We start from the raw sequence: 24,730 nt of genomic DNA on the forward strand, positions 1-24,730 counted from the left end.
CGTCGCAACCCGCGGCTCTGGAGCCACATGCGGCTCTTTAGCGCCGCCCTAGCGGCTCCCAGGAGCTTTTTCAAAAAATATGAAAATGGAAAAAGATGGTGTGGATATATTTTTTGTTTTAATATAATTTATGTAGGATGAAAAATAGGACAAACTTTCTTAAAGTTTTCCAATGCTGTAAAAATGTGTATAATAAATATTTAATTTCAACGTCTCATTATAACGGAACCATCGTACAGCCGAGCGGTCACGTGGTGCGTCATTCTCTCCAGGATGCTGCAGGGAACATAAATATTTAATCATTAATGCTCATTATGTATACAGCTAATATAGACACTTACAGCATGTGTTGCCTTTATAATAAGGCTTATATAAGGCTTTTTATTTTTTGCCCAGGACTGTAGATTTTACCGTATAAGTTTAAATGATCGTTATTCTGTTCACATTTGTGCGTTAAAGGTGAAACTCTTTGATTGGCTAGAAGAGAAACACGTGACCGTTTCAAACCAGGAAGTGGCGCGACTTGATTCTACGGTGAAAACAAGCAGAGAAAATGTGTGACATTCATTTCAAATCTAAATTGAAAAGACGGAAGACGTTTGTGGAAAATCAGCAAGGAACTCTGTCACCGAGAGAAGCTCCGAACAGGAATCCCACATGGCAGGAGAGCCCGGCGATACCGGAGAGCCGAGCCTGGGGGGGTCCGCAGGCTGGGACGGGGGAGTCCAAGGCGGGTACAGGTCCTTACAGGTCCCCGAGGGATGCACAGGCTGCCCTGACCTGGATACACCAGGCGGAACCAGGGCTGGGACTTCCATTAACTTCACTGTCTTAACTTCTGTCTTTTGGAAAAGCAGGAATCCGGATCCGCATCAGCCGTTTCCGGCTCCCTTTTCCAGAACCCCGAGGTCGGGACCAAACCTCCAGATTGCGGAAACACGTTTGGCGACTTGTTACCGGACGGAAACGGGGTTCCTAAAAAAAGCCCTCTGGGTGGGTATTTTCTCCTTTTAAAATTCTGTTGGCTTGTTTGTGAAATAGATCTTTGGTTGGAAACCTCAGAATGAGGAGTGAGTCCTGAGCCATGACCCCATGACCAGGGTCTCGTTGAACCCGGTGACCTGACTGTGTAACCTTGTGATGGTGGAACACAGAACCTGCTGTGGAGATACTCTGGGCTCTGACCCTGAAGGCTTTTCTCACCAAACCAGAGAACCAGCACCGATACCAAGTTCCAGAACTGCCACAGTCTCCCACAGAGGTGAGTTAGCATCGTTAAATAGTTCTGTCCCGTTACCTGATCTGCATCGTCTGGACCTTCATGGCTTGGCATTGATAACCCAACCATAAAAAGCAGTGAGCTCGTTTCTGACGGTGTCGTTCCCTACCAAACATTTTTATGAACTTTTGTTTGGTACATCAGGGTCTCACATCGGCGACTGTGGTCAACCAGGACCACCGTGATAACACTCAAGACGTCCCTCCCTTTCCAAAGTCGTCTTCCAGTCCAGCACAGACCGACCCTCCAGCAGAAGCAGCGGTCACCAGTCAGAACATCAAGACTGTTTCCAGTCACGACCACAAACCAGCACTTCCATCTTCATCTTCATCTTCATCTTCAGCAGCGTCAAACAGCAGGGTGGAGCAGACGAGTGTCTGTGGACCGGAACCAGCAGCAGTTCTGCAGAGATGTCCCATGTGTTGCCTGTTGTTTCCTTCTGGGTTAGAAACGTTTTAGTCATTTCAGTTCAACCCACTGAAAAGCCTCACTGATCCTGTCCTGCTTCTACAGGTTCTCCCAGATGGATCTTGACACCCACCTGGCCCTCTGTCTGTCTGAGGTCAGGACAGACATGACCTGGTGAGCATCAGGTCAGTCACGCAACAGGGAGGAACCTGCCTGAGAACATTGTTCAGGCAGACACCACAGAGGAAGGAGGACGAGGAGGAGCTCCTGAGACCTGCAGCACAACAGAGCAGCTGAACCACAATGACTTTCAGAAAGCGTATTTGTCTCATGTTTCTGGATGATGGTACGGCCCGAACCCCCTCCAGTGGTGGACCCCCTCCGGTGGTGGACCCCCTCTAGTGGTGAACCCCCTCCAGTGGTGGACCCCCTCCGGTGGTGGACCCCCTCTAGTGGTGGACCCCCTCCAGTGGTGGACCCCCTCCGGTGGTGGACCCCCTCTAGTGGTGGACCCCCTCCAGTAATGGACCCCCTCTAGTGGTGGACCCCCTCCGGTGGTGGACCCCTCCAGTAATGGACCCCCTCCGGTGGTGGACCCCCTCCAGTGGTGGACCCCCTCCGGTGGTGGACCCCCTCTAGTGGTGGACCCCCTCTAGTGGTGGACCCCCTCCAGTAATGGACCCCCTCTAGTGGTGGACCCCCTCCGGTGGTGGACCCCTCCAGTAATGGACCCCCTCCGGTGGTGGACCCCCTCCGGTGGTGTTGGTGTTCTTCAGGGTGCAGGTGACCTCAAACATCCAGACTCTCTCATGTGTGGTCACGGTGCTGCAAATGTATCTGAAACTGTTGCCATGGTAACACGAGGGATTCTGCACTTTATATTCAGAACATTAAAGGTTCTCTTCTGCTGCTCATGGGTCAGTGGGAACGTTAGAGAACTAACCCGTCTCTGTCTGACTGGTTTCGCCTCCCCTCCTCTCTCCTTCCCTCCTCTCTCCTTCCCTCCTCTCTCCTTCCCTCCTCCACTAAAGTGTGTATTCACACACACACACACACACCTCTCTGACTCTGAAGGGCCACAGAAACTGTTTTTAATCAAATGAAGACATTTACAAAGATGCAACCAAACAAAATGAGTCTGCATCATAAAGATCAGTGGTGTCATTGAAGGATCCAGTGGATCAGGATCAGCTCTGAGCAGATCTGGTCTTGGACTTTGGGAGCCCGTCGCCTCCTTATTGCAGATGTTGCTGGTTCGCTGTGTGTAGGTGCAGGAACGTTGCCAGAACATCTGAGTTCAGAGCTGAACCGTTAGTGAGCTGCTGTCTTACTTTAAAGCAAATACCAGAAGACTGAGCCTAGATTCCAGTTTTGAACATTCAATAAATCCTCCCAATGTGAAGAAGAAACTGTTGTGTCCCAAAATAAGGTCTTCATGTCCATCCTGTCCTTGGGTGAGGCGAGCAGAAAGAGTCCCTGTGGTCTCGTGTGAAGAAACGAATGATGAAAAGCTAAAGTGAAGACTAGAATGTTCTTTTCAGTGGATAAACCTCCACGTGGGCCCATCTCGTCTACATCCAGTGGACCAAAGAAGCTGAGACAGCATCTGTGCTGCAATTGGAGGCTCAACCCTGAAGCTACCGGTGATCAGTGGGTCATGTGATCAGTGGGTCATGTGATCAGTATCAGCTTCAGTGATGGCAGCAGGGGTGCGAAGAACCTGAGCTCACCAGCAAGCATGGACGGAGCACCCCCCCAGTACTCTCTACCCACCCCCCCGACGGACGGAGCAACCCACCTAACTGCGCGACCCCCCGACGGACGGAGTCACCCCCCCGTATCTGCGCGACCGGACCCCCCCCGACGGACTGATCACCCCCCAGTACTCTGCGCGACCCCCCCCGACGGACGGAGCACCCCCCAGTACTGCGCGACCCCCCCGACGGACGGAGCACCCCCCAGTACTGCGCGACCCCCCCCGACGGACGGAGCACCCCCCAGTACTGCGCGACCCCCCCGACGGACGGAGCACCCCCCAGTACGCTGATTACTCTCCATGAAAGATTTGGATCCACACACGTGGCTGGAAACCAGTTACAGAAAAGTGCTGTCAGAGATAAACCCATTCAACCTTTGAGGCACTTCTTTAAAACCTTTCAGTTACTCCCCCAGTTACCCCCCCCCCCCCCCCCCCCCAAGAACCCCCCCCAATATTCAGGATTCTTTATGCAGTATTTTCAGATGAAAAAGCCTCTTTCTTCCATGGAACGGTGGCATTGAGCGTTCCTCTCATACGGTCACATTCTTGTTCCACAGTAGAAGAAAAATAGAAAAAGTGCAGGTCAGACGTCCGTTGACCAGGATGAGACGGGAACAGGCACAGAAACCAACGGCTCCCTGCTCAGGTCCAGCAGACACGTGGAAGACGGGACTCTGAGCCCAACGTTCTGGTTCCTCCTGCACACCAGAGCAGTTCCATCAACCCCCATCTGACCCCCCAGGAAGGAGACGCCCCCGTCTTGTGATTGGCCGCTCCTGAGGGCCTGTTGACCCCGTCGACCTTGGTCCTCTTCCCTCAGATGCAGACGGTTACGCCGACTCATCAGCGGACAGCAGCAGAGGGTTGATGTACTCAAACCCCTCAAACTCTGATTGGTCGATTCTTTTGATCACATCGCTGAGGAAACGAGAAGAACAGAGGAAGAAACAAGTTTTAAACGAGAAACCAATCAGAAGTTTTAACGAGAAACCAATCAGATCATTTCTGCAGAGTTCAGACCAGAACTTTCAAAAGGGGAAAGTTGAGAATGGAGATTCATGCTACACAATCAGGAAGTAGGTGGAACGTGACATTACTGTACCTCCCCTCCCCCCATCTCCTCCCCTCCTCTCCTCCCCTCCCCTCCTCCCCTATCGTCCTCCCCTATCCCCCTCTCCCCTCCTATCCTCCTCCCCTCCCCTCCCCTCTCCTCCTCCCCTCCCCTCTCCCCTCCTATCCTCTCCCCTCCTCTCCTCCCCTATCCTCCTCCCCTATCCTCCTTCCCTATCCTCCCCTCTCCTCCTCCCCTCCTATCCTCCCCTCCCCATCCTCCTCCCCTATCCTCTTCTCCCCTCCTCTCCTCCCCTCCTCTCCCCTCCTCTCCTCCCCTATCCCCCTCTCCTCTCCTCCCCTATCGTCCTCCCCTATCCCCCTCTCCCCTCCTCTCCTCCCCTATCCTCCTTCCCTATCCTCCCCTCTTCCCTCTCCTCCTCCCCTCCTATCCTCTCCTATCCTCCCCTCTCCTCCTCCCCTCCTATCCTCTCCCCTCCCCTCCTCCCATATACCCCCTCTCCTCCTCCCCTATCCCCCTCTCCCCTATCCTCCTCCCCTATCCTCCTCCCCTCCTATCCTCTCCCCTCCTCTCCTCTCGTCTACTCCCCTCTCCCCTCCCCTATCCCCCTCTCCTCCCCTCCTCTCCTCCTCCCCTATCCCCCTCTCCCTTCCTTTCCTTCCCTATCCTACTCCCCTCCTCTCCTCCTCCCCTATCCCCCTCTCCCCTCCTCTCCTCTACTCCCCTATCCTCCTCCCCTCTCCCCCTCTCCCCTCCTCTCCTCTCCTATCCTCTTCTCCCTATCCCCTCCTCTCCCCTCCTCTCCTCTCCTCCTCCCCTATCCCCCTCTCCCTTCCTTTCCTTCCCTATCCTCCTCCCCTCCTCTCCTCCTCCCCTATCCCCCTCTCCCCTCCTCTACTCCCCTATCCTCCTCCCCTCCCCTCCCCTCCTCTCCCCTCCTCTCCTCTCCCCTCCTCTCCTCCCCTATCCCCCTCTCCTCTCCTCCCCTATCGTCCTCCCCTATCCCCCTCTCCCCTCCTCTCCTCCCCTATCCTCCTTCCCTATCCTCCCCTCTTCCCTCTCCCTCCCCTCCCCTCCTATCCTCCCCTCTCCCCCTCCCCTCCTATCCTCTCCCCTCCCCTCCTCCCATATACCCCCTCTCCTCCTCCCCTATCCCCCTCTCCCCTATCCCTCCTCCCCTATCCTCCCCTCCTCTCCTCCTCCCCTCCTATCCTCTCCCCTCCTCTCCTCTCGTCTACTCCCCTCTCCCCTCCCCTCCTCCCCTCCTCCCCTATCCCCCTCTCCCTTCCTCTCCTCTACTCCCCTATCCTCCTCCCCTATCCCCCTCTCCCCTCCTTTCCTTTCCTTCCCTATCCTACTCCCCTCCTCCCTACTCCCCCCTCCCTATCCCCCTCTCCCCTCCTCTCCTCTACTCCCCTGTCCTCCTCCCCTATCCCCCTCTCCCCTCCTCTCCTCTACTCCCCTATCCTCCTCTCCCCTCCTTTCCTTTCCTTCCCTATCCTACTCTCCTCTCCTCCTCCCCTATCCTCCTCCCCTATCCTACTCCCCTCCTCTCCTCCCCTCCTCTCCTCCTCCCCTATCCTCCTCCCCTATCCCCCTCTCCCCTCCTTTCCTTCCCTATCCTCCCCTCCTCCTCCCCTATCCTCCTCCCCTATCCCCCTCTCCCCTCCTCTCCTCCCCTATCCTCCTCCCCATCCTCCTCTCCCCTCCTTTCCTTTCCTTCCCTATCCTACTCTCCTCTCCTCCTCCCCTATCCTCCTCCCCTATCCCCCTCTCCCCTCCTTTCCTTCCCTATCCTACTCTCCTCTCCTCCTCCCCTATCCCCCTCTCCCCTCCTTTCCTTCCCTGTCCTACTCTCCTCTCCTCCTCCCCTATCCTCCTCCCCTATCCCCCTCTCCCCTCCTTTCCTTCCCTATCCTACTCCCCTCCCCTCCTCTCCTCCTCCCCTATCCCCCTCTCCCCTCCTTTCCTTCCCTATCCTACTCCCCTCTCCTCCCCTCCTCTCCTCCTCCCCATCCTCCTCCCCTATCCCCCTCTCCCCTCCTCTCCTCTCCTCTACTCCCCTATCCTCCTCCCCTATCCTCCTCTCCCCTCCTTTCCATTCCTTCCCTATCCTACTCTCCTCTCCTCCTCCCCATCCTCCTCCCCTATCCTCCTCTCCCCTCCTTTCCTTTCCTTCTCTCCTCCTCCCCTATCCTCCTCCCCTATCCCCCTCCCTTCCCTATCCTACTCCTCTCCTCTCCTCCTCCCCTCTCCTCCTCCCCATCCTCCTCCCCTATCCCCCTCTCCCCTCCTCTCCTCTCCTCTACTCCCCTATCCTCCTCCCCTATCCTCCTCTCCCCTCCTTTCCTTTCCTTCCCTCTCCTCCTCCCCTCTCCTCCTCCCCATCCTCCTCCCCTATCCCCCTCTCCCCTCCTCTCCTCTCCTCTACTCCCCTATCCTCCTCCCCTATCCTCCTCTCCCCTCCTTTCCTTTCCTTCCCTATCCTACTCTCCTCTCCTCCTCCCCTATCCTCCTCCCCTATCCCCCTCCCTTCCCTATCCTACTCCCCTCCTCTCCTCCTCCCCTCTCCTCCTCCCCTGAGGTCATACTCACTCATCATCCGGCGTTAGCTGCACAGGCTCGTTAGTAAACTGTGTATCAAAGTTTTCCAGACCATAATCATCGAGGATTTGAGGCTTAAAGGGCGGCGTCACCTCCTTCTTGTCAAGCTTTAAAACAAAACAGAAAACTAATTACAAAAATGTTTTATTGAACACACACAGAAGAAAATGATCTGTTGTGATTGACAACAACAATAATCATTATTACACTAATGATCATAATTCTATCAATAATCTTTCTGATTGTATTTTTATGATTCAGTAAGTTTCATTCTAAAAGTTACCAGTTGACTAAAATGACTAAAAGTGACGCCATCATCATGTTCCTGGTTAAGGTTAAGGTTAGGGTTAGTTAGGGTTAGGGTTCCTGGTTTCTAAAGTGACTCAGGTTGCTGCTTCAGCGCTTCTGCATCTTTGGTCAGTGGGATAAGTATCTGACCCTCACCCATATGACCCTGTTAAAGGGGAGTAACCCTAACTCTGACCCTAACCCATATGAGCCTGTTAAAGGGGAGTAACCCTAACTCTGACCCTCACCCATATGAGCCTGTTAAAGGGGAGTAACCCTAACTCTGACCCTCACCCATATGAGCCTATTAAAGGGGAGTAACCCTAACTCTGACCCTCACCCATATGACCCTGTTAAAGGGGAGTAACCCTAACTCTGACCCTCACCCATATGAGCCTGTTAAAGGGGAGTAACCCTAACTCTAACCCTCACCCATATGAGCCTGTTAAAGGGGAGTAACCCTAACTCTGACCCTCACCCATATGACCCTGTTAAAGGGGAGTAACCCTAACTCTGACCCTCACCCATATGAGCCTATTAAAGGGGAGTAACCCTAACTCTGACCCTCACCCATATGAGCCTGTTAAAGGGGAGTAACCCTAACTCTGACCCTCACCCATATGAGCCTGTTAAAGGGGAGTAACCCTAACTCTGACCCTCACCCATATGAGCCTGTTAAAGGGGAGTAACCCTAACTCTGACCCTCACCCATATGAGCCTGTTAAAGGGGAGTAACCCTAACTCTGACCCTCACCCATATGAGCCTATTAAAGGGGAGTAACCCTAACTCTGACCCTCACCCATATGAGCCTGTTAAAGGGGAGTAACCCTAACTCTGACCCTCACCCATATGAGCCTGTTAAACTGTTAACTCTAACACTTAAGGCAATTTTGAGTCTAACAGATGCTGATCAATAGAGGTGATTTGATTTGATTTGACAGCAGATTCAAAAGTCTTCTGCTCACCTAACTGCTGCATTTCTCAGCAATTTCTTGACAAGCCAATAAATGACTGATTAGTCTTACCAACGGCAACATTCTTGCCTTTGAAACCTTTTTGTGGAAAAACGAGGATGGTTGCACTAAAATCTGTTCACTCAGTCACCAGTCAGTTAGCTGGAGGTCAGACACGTTGACCTGGGTCAGGGTTAGGGTTAGCCTGGCCCTTGACCACATCGACCTGTTAACGCTGGATTTCACCACTCTTCATATTTGTGTCACTGTCTCTTCTTCTGATGTTTTGTTGGCAGTTTTGTTCTCCTGCTGTGGTAAAGGCAGCTGAAGACTAGAAACACATGAGAACCTTGTCCAAATGCCCCGGGGCCATAGAGGGACGAGTGTCCGAGAATGTTCATCCTAATTCTTGGATGTCTAGCCGAGAGTCAACTAGACCATTGAACGGAACTGGAGGATGTGACTCATCTTAGAGGCTTTTCCAGCTCTGACCAGTTTGGTAGGAATTGGGACTATTTATGTCCCCACTGGGTCAAAGGACTGAATGTCCTAAAGCACCCTCATCCCCTCTGCTCCATCACCTCTTCAGTTCCTCCTCCAGATGACAGTTCTGTGCTGGTGGGTGAACGATTCCTCTGAAGAGACAACATCTCACACGAAGTGTCTACCGAATGTTAACACTTGCTAACTACCTGAAGCTAACAACTTTAGCAGATCAACATACCCAAATTAACCAAGTGAAAACAAAAACAAGTTCCACTTCATCTGTCTTTTACCAGGAGACAAACCTCCCAACCAGGAGACAATCTTCTGTGGGAACTGAATTATTCCAACACACAGCGGATCAGATGGACATTCCCTGACATTCCCAGATCCTCACCTGATCCCAGTCAATGCTGCGGAAAAATGTGTGAGACTTGATGTCTGTGAAACCCATCTGGGCCTGACAGCCCAGCCGGTCCTTTGGATCCTGGAGGAGGACAAAACGACTGGTTATACTGGGACAGGGGGGGTAAATGACTGGTTATACTGGGGTAGAGGGGGTAAATGACTGGTTATACTGGGACAGGGGGGGTAAATGACTGGTTATACTGGGGTAGAGGGGGTAAATGACTGGTTATACTGGGACAGGGGGGGTAAATGACTGGTTATACTGGGTAGAGGGGGTAAATGACTGGTTATACTGGACAGAGGGGGTAAATGACTGGTTATACTGGGGTAGAGGGGGTAAATGACTGGTTATACTGGGACAGGGGGGGTAAATGACTGGTTATACTGGGGTAGAGGGGGTAAACGACTGGTTATACTGGGACGGGGGGTCAGTAACTGGTTATACTGGGACAGAGGGGGTCAAGGACTGGTTCTACTGGGACAGAGGGGGTAAATGAGTGGGTATACTGGGGTAGAGGGGGTAAACGACTGGTTATACTGGGACAGAGGGGGTAAATGAGTGGGTATACTGGGACAGGGGGGTCAGTAACTGGTTATACTGGGACAGAGCGGGTAAATGACTGGTTATACTGGGACAGGGGGGGTCAGTAACTGGTTATACTGGGACAGAGGGGGTAAATGAGTGGTTATACTGGGACAGAGGGTGTAAATGAGTGGGTATACTGGGACAGAGGGGGTAAATGAGTGGGTATACTGGGACAGGGGGGTCAGTAACTGGTTATACTGGGACAGAGGGGGTAAATGAGTGGTTATACTGGGACAGAGGGTGTAAATGAGTGGGTATACTGGGACAGAGGGGGTAAATGAGTGGGTATACTGGGGTAGAGGGGGTAAATGAGTGGGTATACTGGGACAGGGGGGTCAGTAACTGGTTATACTGGGACAGAGGGGGTAAATGAGTGGTTATACTGGGACAGAGGGGGTAAATGAGTGGGTATACTGGGGTAGAGGGGGTAAATGAGTGGGTATACTGGGGTAGAGGGGGTAAATGAGTGGGTATACTGGGGTAGAGGGGGTAAATGAGTGGGTATACTGGGGTAGAGGGGGTAAATGAGTGGGTATACTGGGGTAGAGGGGGTAAATGAGTAGGTATAGTGGCAGCTGAATTGGTGTCATCAAGCTTTGGACTGTGAGTGAACGTGAGGGTTCTGACCTTGTTGAGGAACCCTTTGAGCACACTGGCAGCTTTCACCGAGAGAGATCTGGGAATACGAATGGGCTTCTCTAGAATAACTGTTGGATGGGATCAGAAGAAGGACGGTTCGGTCAGACTGCCAAACTGAGGACACGTGTTGATCATCACCACAGTAGCAGTGACCTTTAACCTCAGCAAATAAAACAGACTTCACTTATCTGAAATCCACACATTGTAATAGACATAATTATTCCACCGACAGTCACAGAGAAGAGAAACAATCAGAAAGCTAACATGCTAACAACAAATGTGTCCGTCCATTTGTCTCTGTCTTGTGTGCTGTGTTCTTTAATGGTCTCAATGGTCTCCACACTCTTGTTGGTCTTGATGCTCCCGATGGTTTTAATGGTCTCAATGGTCTCCACACTCCTGTTGGTCTTGATGCTCCCGATGGTTTTAATGGTCTCAATGGTCTCCACACTCCTGTTGGTCTTGATGCTCCCGATGGTTTTAATGGTCTCAATGGTCTCCACACTCCTGTTGGTCTTGATGCTCCTGATGGTTTTAATGGTCTCAATGGTCTCCACACTCCTGTTGGTCTTGATGCTCCTGATGGTTTTAATGGTCTCAATGGTCTCCACACTCCTGTTGGTCTTGATGCTCCCGATGGTTTTAATGGTCTCAATGGTCTCCACACTCCTGTTGGTCTTGATGCTCCCGATGGTTTTAATGGTCTCAATGGTCTCCACACTCCTGTTGGTCTTGATGCTCCCGATGGTTTTAATGGTCTCAATGGTCTCCACACTCCTGTTGGTCTTGATGCTCCCGATGGCTTTAATGGTCTCAATGGTCTCCACACTCCTGTTGGTTTTGATGCTCCCGATGGCTTCGATACTGCTGTTAGTCTTGATGGTCTCGATGCTCCTCCTGGACTTGATGGAATTCCACTGTATGTTTCTCCCTCAGACCTGAATGGAGATCCAGCTCAGGCAGCAAAAACTGGCCATCCCATTGGCTAACCGAACGCTTTGATAAATGCCTGTTTTCAAGTAGTGGTTCTGTTCTGTCTGTGATTGTGGCTGTCTCCATAGGAACCAAACCAATTTGAGTTCTTTGAACAAATAGAAATATTTGGTAGCATCAAAACGTGCCCACATACATTGGCTCTTACCTTGGAACAGATACTCCTCTGTGTTCATGTCAGGATTGTCAGTGATGATGTCAAATGGAGACCTGCCCGCCATCATCTCGAACATCAACACGCCCAGCGCCCACCAGTCCACACTGAAGCCTGTCAGAACCAAAGCGCCATCATGTGATCTATGGTTTCACTTCTGAACCGAGGCTTCAGAAGGAAGGACCTCACTCACCATAGTCCTCTCCTCTCAGGATCTCTGGTGCAATGTAGTTTGGTGTTCCACAAAAGGTGCTGGTGGTGTCACCTGGTTGAATTCCCTCCTGAGAGAAGACGATGAAGAAGATGTCAAAAGACCTGAGCCTTCAACGGCTGTCTGTCCGTCCACCGGCCTTTAAACGGCACCAAAGGGGGCTTACTTTGCACATTCCATAATCGGTCAGTTTAACGTGTCCTTCATGGTCCAGCAGCACGTTGTCCAGCTTCAGGTCACGGTAGATAATTCCCTTTTCATGCAGGAAGTTCAGAGCAATGCAGATTTCAGCCGCATAAAATCTGAGAAGGAGAAATGTTCAGAGATTACGGACGTGTGTGTGTGTGTGTGTGTGTGTGTGTGTGTGTGTGTGTGTGTGTGTGTGTGTGTGTGTGTGTGTGTGTGTGTGTGTGTGTGTGTGTGTGTGTGCGTGCGTGCGTGCGTGCGTGCGTGCGTGAGTGAGTGAGAGAGAACAGATGTTCTCCACCATGACGGTTGTCCTTAAACTCTGGACGACTCTGTTTGTCCGTAGAGGAGGGACCTCATAGTGGACAAGAACCCACTAAACACGTGTGTACTTCTGTCACGTGCGCTATTGTCCACAAAACCTCCAGTGTTCTCTTTTCTCCTTCAGGTCGGTACTGTTCTTACCTGGCATGTTCTTCAGGAAGCTTCCGCTGTCGTTGCATATGAAACATCAAGTCACCACCTTTGACGTATTCAATGACCAGAAATAACCTGAAGTCCAGAGGGGAGCAGTTAAAACTTTGAGGTTCATTAAAGAGACGGTTCTCTTGAGCTCTCGTAGAAATTCTACATTCCATTCATTTCTTCAGGAACACACCATCCTTACCGACTTTGTGTCTGGAAACAGGAGTGGAGGCCGACCAGGAAAGGGTTGGCAGACGCCTGCTCAAACACGTGTTTCTCCGTCTGAACCCAGTCAATGTCCTGCACAGGAACCAGAGAAGAAGATTCATCCAGGTTCATCAGGACCAGAAACATCAAGGCAGTCAGTCAGACTCTCTTAAACCAACAGCTTTTTCTGAAGGTTCTCATGAGGAGACGTAAGAGCATGTTGGAACGATGGAGGTGAAAAGGTGCCGTTTTTCTCATTTGACGATGCCACATCAAATGTTAGGCCCTAACCCTGACCCCGATCCTGACCCTGAGTCTAACCCTGAACCTGACCCTGACTCTAACCCTGACCCCAACCCTAACCCCGATCCTGACCCAGATCCTGATCCAGACCCTGACTCTAACCCTGACCCAGATCCTGACCCAGATCCTGATCCAGACCCTGACCCTGACCCTAACCCTGACCCAGATCCTGACCCCGATCCTGACCCTAACCCCAACCCTAACCCTGACCCCGATCCTGACCCTGAGTCTAACCCTGAACCTGACCCTGACTCTAACCCTGACCCTTACCCTGACCCCGATCCTGACCCTAACCCTGACCCCAACCCTGACCCTAACCCAGATCCTGACCCTGACCCTAACCCCGATCCTGACCCTAACCCCAACCCTGACCCTGAGTCTAACCCTGAACCTGACCCTAACCCCGACCCAGATCCTGATCCTGACCCCGATCCTGACCCTGAGTCTAACCCTGAACCTGACCCTGACTCTAACCCTGATCCTGACCCCGATCCTGACCCTGATCCTGACCCTAACCCCAACCCAGATCCTGACCCTAACCCCGATCCTGACCCTAACCCTGACCCCGATCCTGACCCTAACCCCAACCCTAACCCTGACCCTAACCCTGACCGCGATCCTGACCCTGAGTCTAACCCTGAACCTGACCCTAACTCCGACCCAGATCCTGACCCCGATCCTGACCCTGAGTCTAACCCTGAACCTGACCCTGACTCTAACCCTGACCCCAACCCTAACCCCAATCCTGACCCAGATCCTGATCCAGACCCTGACCCTGACCCTAACCCTGACCCCGATCCTGACCCTGAACCTGACCCTGACTCTAACCCTGACCCTTACCCTGACCCCGATCCTGACCCTAACCCTGACCCCGATCCTGACCCTAACCCAGATCCTGACCCTGACCCTAACCCCGATCCTGACCCTAACCCCAACCCTGACCCTGAGTCTAACCCTGAACCTGACCCTAACCCCGACCCAGATCCTGATCCTGACCCCGATCCTGACCCTGAGTCTAACCCTGAACCTGACCCTGACTCTAACCCTGATCCTGACCCCGATCCTGACCCTGACCCTAACCCCAACCCAGATCCTGACCCTAACCCCGATCCTGACCCTAACCCTGACCCCGATCCTGACCCTAACCCCAACCCTAACCCTGACCGCGATCCTGACCCTGAGTCTAACCCTGAACCTGACCCTGACTCTAACCCTGACCCTTACCCTGACCCCGATCCTGACCCTAACCCCAACCCCGATCCTGACCCTAACCCTGACCCCGATCCTGACCCTAACCCCAACCCTAACCCTGACCCTAACCCCGACCCAGATCCTGAACCTGACCCTGATCCTGACCCTGAGTCTAACCCTGAACCTGACCCTGACTCTAACCCTGACCCTTACCCTGACCCCGATCCTGACCCTAACCCTGACTCCAACCCTGACCCTAACCCAGATCCTGACCCTGACCCTAACCCCGATCCTGACCCTAACCCCAACCCTGACCCCGATCCTGACCCTGAGTCTAACCCTGAACCTGACCCTGACTCTAACCCTGACCCTGATCCTGACCCCGATCCTGACCCTGATCCTGACCCTAACCCCGATCCTGACCCTAACCCTGACCCCGATCCTGACCCTAACCCCAACCCTAACCCTGACCGCGATCCTGACCCTGAGTCTAACCCTGAACCTGACCCTAACTCCGACCCAGATCCTGACCCCGATCCTGACCCTGAGTCTAACCCTGACCCTGACCCTTACCCTGACCCCGATCCTGACCCTAACCCTGACCCCAACCCCGATCCTGACCCTAACCCTGACCCCGATCCTGACCCTAACCCCAACCCTAACCCTGACCCTAACCCCGACCCAGATCCTGAACCTGACCCCGATCCTGACCCTAACCCTGACCCTAACCCCGACCCAGATCCTGACCCCGATCCTGACCCTAACCCCAACCCTAACCCCGACCTAGATCCCGATCCTGACCCTAACCCTGACCCCGATCCTGACCCTAACCCTGACCCTAACCCCGACCCAGATCCTGATCCTGATCCTGACCCTAACCCTGACCCAGATCCTGATCCTGACCCTAACTGTGCCTTCATATTTGCGTTTGGCAAACTTCTCTGCAAACATGAATTCAACACTGTAGAATTTCTACTTGAGGAGATCTTTTACTTTAGGAACGTCTGGTTAAATTTCCTACTTTTGATTTTTAAATCAGCAGTCAGACTGAGATAATTATGGACAAGCAGCTCTTCAGTCTAAAGATGAGAGCTGAAAATAAGTCCTTTTACCTTCCGGATCCCAACACTTCAGGCCAGAACCTCATCTGGATTAAAGACAGACTGAACTTTGTGTTGTTATCAACAGAGTTTTACATGTCTTCTTCTATCCATGAGTCTATACATGCTAGTTCAGAGAGCTAGCATATTGACAGAAATGACATTAAAGCTAGCTGAGCTTATTTATTTGCTAGTGAAGAAGCTCGGAACATCAAGGTAATCTGTCAGTGGCGATCACTCCAGGAAACATCTCCTAAGCAACATGGGTAAATTTGTAAGCTACCTGGATGAGCAAAGTCCACCAGGCTGATGTGGATTTAGGAATGATGACACAAAAAAATCTGCTGGGGATTTTGATTTATACTTTTGGATGGACCAGCAGCTTTGAGCCCAGAACCAGAACTTCCTGTTTTAACTACATACCTCATCATCATGGACCAGCTCCTTCTTCACCACCTTCATTGCGTACATCTGCTCGTTCTTCTTCAGACGCACCAAGAGAACTTTGGCGTAGCTGCCTCGCCCAATCACACGAATCAGTTCAAAGTCGGGCAGACCCAAAACTAGAGCCTGGGACAGCTTCATGCCGCCAATGCCGTCCACCACTGCACTGATGTCCTGCAGGAGTCAAAGAGCATGGATGTGTGCTTAGAGGGGACACTCGTTTGTGTTGTGATGTGACCTTCTCACCTCAGAATCGTCCGTTTTAGCCTCCATTCGCTCATTTGGTAAAAAGACTGAAACAAACACAGAAAGTTTATATTGTTGATTTGGCCTATGGGGGGAGTCGGAGAACACATCATGGTGGTCAGAGGCCATGGACATGTCACACGCATGTTAGAGAGGGTTGGTGAAGTCTTTCATCAATGTTAGAACCAAAGAGAGTGTGTGAACCCTAACCAAGAGAGCAGCCTTAATTCATGTTTGAAAACAGGAAAGTTGTCTCACTCCCGTCTGTGTCCTCGCTGAGGACAGGTGCAAGGTCCTCCTCACCCTTGTCATCTGGAGGGGGTTCCTGTGATGGCATGACTGGATCCTGAAGAAACACCAGCTCTCATTTATTGACAGAAAAGCAAAACTCCCTCCGGAGAATGAGCCATTTCAAAATCCAACCAAGCTAAAGTAGAAACTTCAAGAAGACATAAGACAGACACTTTTAGCTTCTGGACCTTTGAGGCAAAATTCGAAAGGTATCTGATTGTATTGCATCATTGTTCTGCAGGGTTCAGTCCACGAATCACCATCAGATGTGTTGGTTCCTACTAGTTTTAAAAAGCAGAAACACAAACATGAAAGACTAAAGATGAAAGTGTCTGAAGGTCACCCACCATAAGCAGGGGACAGGTCAGTGGGAGGAGTCTGTGGCAGCGCTTATGCAGCAGCACGTTGCAGTTGATGCACTTGTAGCCCTGCGTCCTGAGGCCCCATATCCTGCCAGCGCAGCGGCCGCAGGGCACGTTCTGCACACACACAGCAGCAGCACAGGTGAGCAGGGTCATGTGATCACCTTCACTCACACCTTCACACATGCGCCACATGCCACAACAGAGATACTTCAGCAGCAATAAGCAGTAGTAGCAGCAGTATTGGTGGTAGTAGAGGTATGTACAGTTGGAGTAGCAGTCTAATCCACCTTCACCTTTGCACAGTGGTCATTCAGAGCATCACAGGTCCTCTGACTCTGCAGCACCTATAAGACTCTGCAGCGATGCTCAGAAGAAACTCAAAGGTAGAGGGCTGAGGAGCCTGCCTGAAACACGGTACCATAACCCTGTTCTCAAGGTAAACCCTAACCCTTAACCCTAACCCTGTTCTCAAGGTAAACCCTAACCCTCTAACCTTAACCCTTAACCCTAACCCTGTTCTCAAGGTAAACCCTAACCCTCTAACCTTAACCCTAAACCTGTTCTCAGGGTAAACCCTAACCCTCTAACCTTAACCCTAACCTAACCCTGTTCTCAGGGTAAACCTTAACCCTCTAACCTTAACCCTAAACCTGTTCTCAGGGTAAACCCTAATCCTCTAACTCTAACCCTAACCTAACCGATTGTCTGTGTAGATTCTCAATCATCCAGGTCATTGTATCCAAGGTAGTTTTCTATGTCAACTGGACTGGGTTTCTTCTCTTGAAGACGTTTCGCCTTCTATCCAGAAGGCTTCTTCAGTTCTGAAATTGCTGGGGAGAGAGCTTGAAAATATATAGCCCCTGTGGACCATCTGCATGCTAATGATCTGGGTGGTCACCTGAGAGTCGTTAGCAGGGTGAGGGTTACCTAACCTAACCCTGTTCTCAGGGTAAACCCTAACCCTCTAACCTTAACCCTGTTCTCAGGGTAAACCCTAACCCTCTAACCTTAACCCTAACCCTGTTCTCAGGGTAAACCCTAACCCTCTAACCTTAACCCTAACCCTGTTCTCAGGGTAAACCCTAACCCTCTAACCTTAACCCTGTTCTCAGGGTAAACCCTAACCTTCTAACCTTAACCCTAACCCTGTTCTCAAGGTAAACCCTAACCCTCTAACCTTAACCCTAACACTGTTCTCAGGGTAAACCCTAACCCTCTAACCTTAACCCTAACCTAACCCTGTTCTCAGGGTAAACCCTAACCCTCTAACCTTAACCCTAACCCTGTTCTCAGGGTAAACCATAACCCTCTAACCTTAACCCTGTTCTCAGGGTAAACCCTAACCCTCTAACCTTAACCCTAACCCTGTTCTCAGGGTAAACCATAACCCTCTAACCTTAACCCTGTTCTCAGGGTAAACCTTAACCCTCTAACCTTAACCCTAACCCTGTTCTCAGGGTAAACCCTAACCCTCTAACCTTAACCCTGTTCTCAGGGTAAACCCTAACCTTCTAACCTTAACCCTAACCCTGTTCTCAGGGTAAACCCTAACCCTCTAACCTTAACCCTAACACTGTTCTCAGGGTAAACCCTAACCCTCTAACCTTAACCCTAACACTGTTCTCAGGGTAAACCCTAACACTCTAACCTTAACCCTAACCTAACCCTGTTCTCAGGGTAAACCCTAACCCTCTAACCTTAACCCTAACCCTGTTCTCAGGGTAAACCATAACCCTCTAACCTTAACCCTGTTCTCAGGGTAAACCTTAACCCTCTAACCTTAACCCTAACCCTGTTCTCAGGGTAAACCCTAACCCTCTAACCTTAACCCTGTTCTCAGGGTAAACCCTAACCTTCTAACCTTAACCCTAACCCTGTTCTCAGGGTAAACCCTAACCCTCTAACCTTAACCCTAACACTGTTCTCAGGGTAAACCCTAACCCTCTAACCTTAACCCTAACACTGTTCTCAGGGTAAACCCTAACACTCTAACCTTAACCCTAACCTAACCCTGTTCTCAGGGTAAACCCTAACCCTCTAACCTTAACCCTAACCCTGTTCTCAGGGTAAACCCTAACCCTCTAACCCTAACCTAACCCTGTTCTCAGGGTAAACCCTAACCATCTAACCCTAACCTAACCCTGTTCTCAGGGTAAACCCTAACCCTCTAACCCTAACCCTAACCCTGTTCTCAGGGTAAACCCTAACCCTCTAACCTTAACCCTAACCCTGTTCTCAGGGTAAACCCTAACCCTCTAACCCTAACCTAACCCTGTTCTCAGGGTAAACCCTAACCCTAACCTAACCCTGTTCTCAGGGTAAACCCTAACCCTCTAACTCTAACCCTAACCTAAACCTGTTCTCAGGGTAAACCCTAACCCTCTAACCTTAACCATAACCTAACCCTGTTCTCAGGGTAAACCTTAACCCTCTAACCTTAACCCTAACCCTGTTCTCAGGGTAAACCCTAACCCTCTAACCTTAACCCTAACCTAACCCTGTTCTCAGGGTAAACCTTAACCCTCTAACCTTAACCCTAAACCTGTTCTCAGGGTAAACCCTAACCCTCTAACCTTAACCATAACCTAACCCTGTTCTCAGGGTAAACCTTAACCCTCTAACCTTAACCCTAACCTAACCCTGTTCTCAGGGTAAACCTTAACCCTCTAACCTTAACCCTAAACCTGTTCTCAGGGTAAACCCTAATCCTCTAACTCTAACCCTAACCTAACCGATTGTCTGTGTAGATTCTCAATCATCCAGGTCATTGTATCCAAGGTAGTTTTCTATGTCAACTGGACTGGGTTTCTTCTCTTGAAGACGTTTCGCCTTCTATCCAGAAGGCTTCTTCAGTTCTGAAATTGCTGGGGAGAGAGCTTGAAAATATATAGCCCCTGTGGACCATCTGCATGCTAATGATCTGGGTGGTCACCTGAGAGTCGTTAGCAGGGTGAGGGTTACCTAACCTAACCCTGTTCTCAGGGTAAACCCTAACCCTCTAACCTTAACCCTGTTCTCAGGGTAAACCCTAACCCTCTAACCTTAACCCTAACCCTGTTCTCAGGGTAAACCCTAACCCTCTAACCCTAACCTAACCCTGTTCTCAGGGTAAACCCTAACCCTCTAACCCTAACCCTAACTTAACCCTGTTCTCAGGGTAAACCCTAATCCTCTAACTCTAACCCTAACCTAACCCTGTTCTCAGGGTAAACCCTAACCCTCTAACCTTAACCATAACCTAACCCTGTTCTCAGGGTAAACCTTAACCCTCTAACCTTAACCCTAACCCTGTTCTCAGGGTAAACCCTAACCCTCTAACCTTAACCCTAACCTAACCCTGTTCTCAGGGTAAACCTTAACCCTAAACCTGTTCTCAGGGTAAACCCTAATCCTCTAACCTTAACCATAACCTAACCCTGTTCTCAGGGTAAACCTTAACCCTCTAACCTTAACCCTAAACCTGTTCTCAGGGTAAACCCTAACCCTCTAACCTTAACCATAACCTAACCCTGTTCTCAGGGTAAACCTTAACCCTCTAACCTTAACCCTAACCCTGTTCTCAGGGTAAACCTTAACCCTCTAACCTTAACCCTAAACCTGTTCTCAGGGTAAACCCTAATACTCTAACTCTAACCCTAACCTAACCGATTGTCTGTGTAGATTCTCAATCATCCAGGTCATTGTATCCAAGGTAGTTTTCTATGTCAACTGGACTGGGTTTCTTCTCTTGAAGACGTTTCGCCTTCTATCCAGAAGGCTTCTTCAGTTCTGAAATTGCTGGGGAGAGAGCTTGAAAATATATAGCCCCTGTGGACCATCTGCATGCTAATGATCTGGGTGGTCACCTGAGAGTCGTTAGCAGGGTGAGGGTTACCTAACCTAACCCTGTTCTCAGGGTAAACCCTAACCCTCTAACCTTAACCCTGTTCTCAGGGTAAACCCTAACCCTCTAACCTTAACCCTAACCCTGTTCTCAGGTTAAACCCTAACCTTCTAACCTTAACCCTAACCCTGTTCTCAGGGTAAACCCTAACCCTCTAACCTTAACCCTAACCCTGTTCTCAAGGTAAACCTTAACCCTCTAACCTTAACCCTAACCCTGTTCTCAGGGTAAACCCTAACCCTCTAACCCTAACCCTAACTTAACCCTGTTCTCAGGGTAAACCCTAACCCTCTAACTCTAACCCTAACCTAACCCTGTTCTCAGGGTAAACCCTAACCTAGTAAAACTCCCAGTAAAACCTAAAAGCTTTGAAAGGAGCTTAATCTTCCCCCAGTCCATCCTCCTCAGAGGATAAAGTTCAGGACGCAGTTGTGGTCAGAGCATTGGAGCAGGGCCCTTCACAACTGCAGGGGCTCTCATTGAAAGCTAAGAGAGCAACCCAACATATGTTCTTGGAGGAACCCCATGGCATTGATTCAAGGTGTGTCCCAGTTCCCAGTCCCCAAGAACTAGTATCTGACATCCCTCCCTGAGGTAACAAGCCTAAGATGTGCAGGACACTGGCCCTCCAGTGCAGCAGGACTCAAGACACAGATCAAGACAGACACTATAGTAGAAGAGAAGTACAAGTTAGCAACTGTGCTATCTGCTAACTGCACACACATGGAGAGAAGGCGAAACGGGTGCTCTGCACATATCTGTTTCCTGTTTCTCCAAATATCACACGGCAGTGTAGTACCGCCACTGGCAGCCAGAATGTCACTGGGATGGAACTACAGTTACATTTGTGGACACTCACCCTGTTAAAGCGTTTAGTCTGGAAGAGGTGTCCGTTCACTTGATACAGCCTCCGCCATCTTCTTGCTCTGGCCCGGTAAATAGATTCTACAAGAGAGGAAACTTCTTACATTGCACAGGTAGAATGGTGTAATGGGAAACCAACAGAGCCGTTCCGTACTGTGCTGACGCCAATATTGCAGCTTTTCCTTTTCTAATGTCTGTGGGTTGCTAAATATTGTATACAGCAAACAAAACAAGTCAAACTCTGTAGTACTTGATGATCACGAGGCATTTGGACAGGTGGATTTGGAAGACACGCTGCTAACAATCAGAGAATTTAACCTGAGCAAGAGATTTAGCTCGTGTCCCCACTCCTCACCAAACAGATGTCACCCCTTCCATCCATACTGTGGTGTTCCACAGGGCTGTCCTCTGAGCCCTCTGTTGTTTGCCTTGTGTATTTAGCCCCTTGCAGTAAGTGCTAGATAACCCAAACATTGCCCCCCAACTTAGATAATTACAGTGTTATAAGCTGAGCTCGTAATCCTGTTGTGTCGCATCCATCTCACAGATTCTGAATCAAATGAAATCATTTTGGAAAGCTGTGGGAATAAGCATCTTGGAACACCCTGATCCGCATTATACACTGAACTACAAAGCTCTGATCAACGCCCTAAAAGTGATGTTGAATTTTGGCAAACTCCCCGTGTCAATGGTTGACCGTAAATTTTAAAAACGCTGGACTCAAATATGAATGATTTTATGTGTAGATATAAACCACGAAGTGAAAAGCCAATGTTAATCCAGGTTCTGACCCTTTCTTTACCCGATAATCTCAGGTGAATGTTTTGTTTCCTCTTAACCCATTTCACTAGCTGTAGCTAGCAAGGAGGGCGGCCGTGGTTTTCATGAGGAGGGAGGAGGTGGCGATTTCACATGAACATCCATGAAGTTGTGGCAGGACCTGGACCAGGACCAGGTCTTGTAAACAAAGAGCTGGAGATCAGCACACGGGGGCGTGTAACATCTTTGCTATACTTGTCAGAATCATACAGTTCATCCCTCTTGGTCAGATCCGGTTTTCCTTTCTGGGCCTGGAAAGGCCCGGCCACTGTGAAGGACTTATATAGTGACAATGTCTGTGCCTCATCTGACCAACTTAAAGGCAACTTAGAATCATCTCACATTTTCAAATATTTACAAGTCAGGAACAATACCAGAGAAAACATTTTTTTTTTTAAATTGAACCAAGTTCACCTTCTTCCAGCAATAGAACCTGAGACCAAACAGCTGGTGTCCTAGTTTGCTCTGACATCTGAGGGTGTGGGAGAGGGAAGTAGCTACCGTCTGTAGCTAGCTGTATGCTCGTTATTCAACTTTAAAACTCCATTCTTGCTTTTCATCCACTTCACCAAAATTGTTTGGGTTATTTATTATTCACACACATCCAGTTATAGTTACACACAGAAGGTGTGTAACTATAAACACACACCCCAAATTTCCAACCAATCGTACTCGAGCGTGCGTGATACCTGCGGGCTGTAGAGGAGTGAAAAAGCAACTCTATACTGGAGACACAACTGCGTATCAGCAGCGCCCCCTCCTGCTAACAGGGGGTTGCAGCCTTTGTGTGCGTGTCTCTTTCTGCACAAAGACTCATTAAAACTGTACTGGTTTGAAAAGATGCTTGTCCAGATAATCCAGGAGGGTTTATTCATCTGGAGCTGTTGGAGGAGCTTCTACAGACACACCAGAACGTGCCGCCATTTGTGTCCTGGCAGACACACGCGCACAATCATGAAACAATCAGAAGTAAAAAAGACTCATCTCACTGCTGAGGCTGAGCAGAGATCAGTTGATGTTGAGGTTCTTCCAGAACAGGTTGGGGGGGTGTTCTTATCAGCACACTGAAAACCAGATTGGTCACCAGATTTTATTGATGTGTTTAGATTTTCCTGAGATCAAATAAGTAACCTCTTCACCATCATTTGACTTTATCTAGAGTAAAATTCAAACCACAAATAAAGTAAATAAAAGATGGTTTTGAATATAAAACACCGTTGACACCAGAACCTCTAACTATGAAACACACAGCAGAATGTTCGCGTGGCCTTGTGGTTTGTCCTCCACACCAGGTGGTGGCGCCTGTTGGCTGGACATACGCGCAGAAAGAAAGACAGATGCATGAAGAGGATCATTGGCCCATGGCCAGCGGCCCCTATTCTTCAGTACTGACCCGAACCGGTGGGCCGAGCCTCCCTAGGTCTCCGTCTTTTATGTCCACTCAACAAGTGCCATCACCTGGACTGGTGGACGAACAAGCATTCCACCATTTTTTCTTGTTGATTTTTGCTTCACATTTAAGTTTTAAAAATGCATTATTGAGTGAATGGCGTTTTATAGAACACATTCTGCTTATTTACAAGGTTTGGGCAGGTTTGTCCATAACTTTAGCTTAGAGGATGTCTCCCCCTCAACCCCCCCACAGCTGATCTGGAATAAGGACAGCTCTTTGGTCTGGACTCTGCTGGTTTACAGAACAGAAGGAAGAAATATGAGGATCCGAACTGAACCCGAGCACAACGAACTCCAAACATACGTAATCCTAATCCATGATTCAACTTGAAAGCCTCAATAATGTCTGGTGCCGACAGAAACGTCCAGGTTTATTAGAACGGTTTCATTGCTGCTGCTCCATCCTGACACAAGCTGTGGCCCAACCACCACCATCCCACCGATGGAGCCTGACGGGCATGCGAGGCGTGTGCATCAACAGCTGTTTTCAAGGTCAGTCTGCACATTTTTGGAGTGACAGCTGTCAGTCTCACAGAGACGTCCCCTGTCGGGAGGGACCAGTGTCCTCATGGATGCTGCATCACGTCCAACACATGAAGGCACATTTACAGAGCAGCAGCATGTCAGACGCTGACAGGTGCTACAGTCATGCTAACATTGCTAGCAGGTAGCATGAATGAAATCATTTACACAAATATGGGAAATGACACACACCAACACAACCACAAACACACACACACACAGCCAAGAGGAGCAGACATGGTCTGAGAGGATGAGGTGATGTAGAAAGGATGGATGCAGCCAGGAAGCTCACCGTTTGCCTTCTTTCCTTCTCTCCACCTCTTTCAGCACATAATCCAGGCTGTGTGTGTGTGTGTGTGCGGACACGCGTGCGTGTGTGAGGATACACACTCCTACATCCCCTCCTCCACTCTCCTCCCTGGATTACTTTAATTATCCACCTCCTTTCTCGGCTTTCAACTCCGTTTATTCCTGCACTCGTTCTCCTTTACAAGACTGTTGCAGAAAATAGAAGCACAAAAGAAAAGATGGAGGCCTCTGCTCTGTGTCGCTCG

The 24,730-nt window shown here is 50.2% G+C and overlaps 2 protein-coding genes across 3 annotated transcripts in view; one reads left to right on the top strand and one right to left on the bottom strand.

The window, feature by feature from the left end:
• The first annotated feature begins 387 nt into the window (after positions 1–387).
• On the top strand, positions 388–2,597 carry si:ch73-70k4.1 (FA core complex associated protein 20). Its single transcript, XM_011621435.2, has 5 exons — positions 388–730; positions 858–993; positions 1,155–1,261; positions 1,424–1,722; positions 1,793–2,597. Exons 1-5 carry the CDS (start codon positions 554–556, stop codon positions 1,863–1,865), a joined length of 792 nt encoding a protein of 263 aa, XP_011619737.2. The 5' UTR covers positions 388–553; the 3' UTR covers positions 1,866–2,597.
• Positions 2,598–3,898: 1,301 nt separating this feature from the next.
• The window catches only part of prkcz (protein kinase C, zeta), a 28,145-nt gene continuing 7,313 nt past the window's right edge, over positions 3,899–24,730 (bottom strand). For both annotated transcript variants that reach the window (XM_029827704.1, XM_029827703.1), the window contains exons 6-19: positions 21,379–21,464; positions 16,619–16,750; positions 16,239–16,326; positions 15,981–16,027; positions 15,714–15,908; positions 12,692–12,789; positions 12,490–12,576; positions 12,005–12,140; positions 11,821–11,908; positions 11,622–11,741; positions 10,469–10,548; positions 9,245–9,334; positions 7,114–7,229; positions 3,899–4,364 (exon numbers count right to left, since the gene is read on the bottom strand). In XM_029827704.1, coding sequence (XP_029683564.1) covers positions 4,277–4,364; positions 7,114–7,229; positions 9,245–9,334; positions 10,469–10,548; positions 11,622–11,741; positions 11,821–11,908; positions 12,005–12,140; positions 12,490–12,576; positions 12,692–12,789; positions 15,714–15,908; positions 15,981–16,027; positions 16,239–16,326; positions 16,619–16,750; positions 21,379–21,464 — 1,451 coding nt within the window. In that variant the 3' untranslated portion in view covers positions 3,899–4,276. The remainder of the gene's footprint in view (positions 4,365–7,113; positions 7,230–9,244; positions 9,335–10,468; positions 10,549–11,621; positions 11,742–11,820; positions 11,909–12,004; positions 12,141–12,489; positions 12,577–12,691; positions 12,790–15,713; positions 15,909–15,980; positions 16,028–16,238; positions 16,327–16,618; positions 16,751–21,378; positions 21,465–24,730) is intronic.

Source organism: Takifugu rubripes, chromosome 20 (assembly GCF_901000725.2).
Source record: "Takifugu rubripes chromosome 20, fTakRub1.2, whole genome shotgun sequence".
NCBI lineage: Eukaryota > Metazoa > Chordata > Actinopteri > Tetraodontiformes > Tetraodontidae > Takifugu > Takifugu rubripes.